Genomic DNA, 1,514 nt, shown 5'->3' on the forward strand with positions numbered 1-1,514 from the left:
GCGAGGAGGAAATTGCCAGGACTTTGGCGTCTTTCTTGTGCGCAGACCTCGACTTTGGCGCTGTGTTTTTGGCGGTCACCACGCTTATTATGGTGAGGCCGTGATCGTTGTTTTTTGGTTCTTGCCGTCGTTTCGTCGATTGGGTCTTACCATCTTCATCGTGGTCGCGATGTCGTCTCCTCAGTTCCCTAATAAAGTGGGAGAATTCGGCCAGTTTACCTCCCTAATGGCTTGTTCTAGCGCATCTTTCAGGTCGAAGCAGTCCTGTGTTTGGTGCCCATAGCCTTTATGGTAATCACAGTAGAGGCTCTTGTTCCCCCCTGTACGATCTTTCAGACGTCGGGGCTTCGTCAATATTCCCTTTTCGGCGATTTGCTGGTAAACTTCCATGATGGGGAGAGTGAGTGGGGTGTAGTTGGTGAATTTTCCTATCCGGAGAAACGGTCTGGGTGCCTTGCTCGGGCCCCGTCTCTGGCCTGCTCCTTCTGCCTTTCTCCGTTACCATGTTGCCTGGGTTGATTGTAGGATGGCTGCCGTTTGTTGGCAGCCATGACTCGGCTGACTTCCTCATCATTTATGTATTCTTTGGCTATGGTCTGGATCTCATGCATCGTCCAGACCGGTTTGGTGGTGAGATATTTTTGGAAATCCTCATTAAGAAGGCCATTCGTCACACAAAGGCTGGCCACAGAGTCGGTTAGTCCTTCGATTTCCAAGCATTCGTCGTTGAACCGATCTAGATACTTCCTGATCGTCTCCCCGGTGCGTTGGGTCACGCGAAGGAGATTGATTGGGTGCTTTGCCTTTGCGATTCTAGTAGTGAATTGCACCAAGAAGGCGCATCTGATATTCGAGAAGCCGGCTACAGAACCCTGCGGGAGGCTATTGAACCACCGTATCGTCGGGCCTGCCAAGGTGACCGAGAAAGCGCAGCACCTTACCTCATCTCCCACTCCTTCGAGGTTCATTCGGGCCTCGAAGGCCGTTAGGTGCTCTTGCGGGTCCTGTGTCCCATCATACCTCCTGTCCGTTGGTTTGTCAAAGTGTCTCGGCAATCGGACCTCGAGGATGGAACAGTGGAATGGGGTGGCACCCATGATGACGGGTTGCCGTGTTCTCTCGGACCTTCCTTCTCCGTTTCGCAGTCCTATCGCATGATGCACGCCCGTTTGCCCCGGGCGTAGATGATTGTATTGTTTTGCTTCCTGGGGCGTTCCCGATCCTCTCGGCTACTTTCCGATTCTGATCTCGGTATAGAGGTGTGCCGGGAGCGACTGCTTCGGTTGGAGGTCTTTTCCCGGCTCTCGGGGGACTGAGAGTAGTCAGGGTCAGAGGTCTGCTGACGATGCTCCTGATCTGTTAGTTGGCGCTCCAGGTTCTGCACCCTATGGCGCAGCTCTTGCATTATCCTAGCGTTGTCACTGCCCGTTCCCTCGAAGGGGCGCCTCTTTTGAGCTCTCGACTGGAATCCGGTTCGTCGGGGAGGGGATCTTAATCTCTCACGGGGCGAGGCA

General features: G+C 53.8%; 1 protein-coding gene across 1 annotated transcript; it reads right to left on the reverse strand.

Moving 5' to 3' along the window:
• Positions 1-428: 428 nt before the first annotated feature.
• Positions 429-1,097, reverse strand: LOC112805789 (uncharacterized). Its single transcript, XM_025848123.1, has one exon. It carries the CDS (start codon positions 1,095-1,097, stop codon positions 429-431), a length of 669 nt encoding a protein of 222 aa, XP_025703908.1.
• Positions 1,098-1,514: the final 417 nt, after the last annotated feature.

Source organism: Arachis hypogaea, chromosome 6 (assembly GCF_003086295.3).
Source record: "Arachis hypogaea cultivar Tifrunner chromosome 6, arahy.Tifrunner.gnm2.J5K5, whole genome shotgun sequence".
Lineage (NCBI taxonomy): Eukaryota > Viridiplantae > Streptophyta > Magnoliopsida > Fabales > Fabaceae > Arachis > Arachis hypogaea.

Bases quoted from the DNA above. Each gene is read 5' to 3' on its own strand.
- LOC112805789 (XM_025848123.1), bottom strand. From the start codon at position 1,097: ATGGGTGCCACCCCATTCCACTGTTCCATCCTCGAGGTCCGATTGCCG.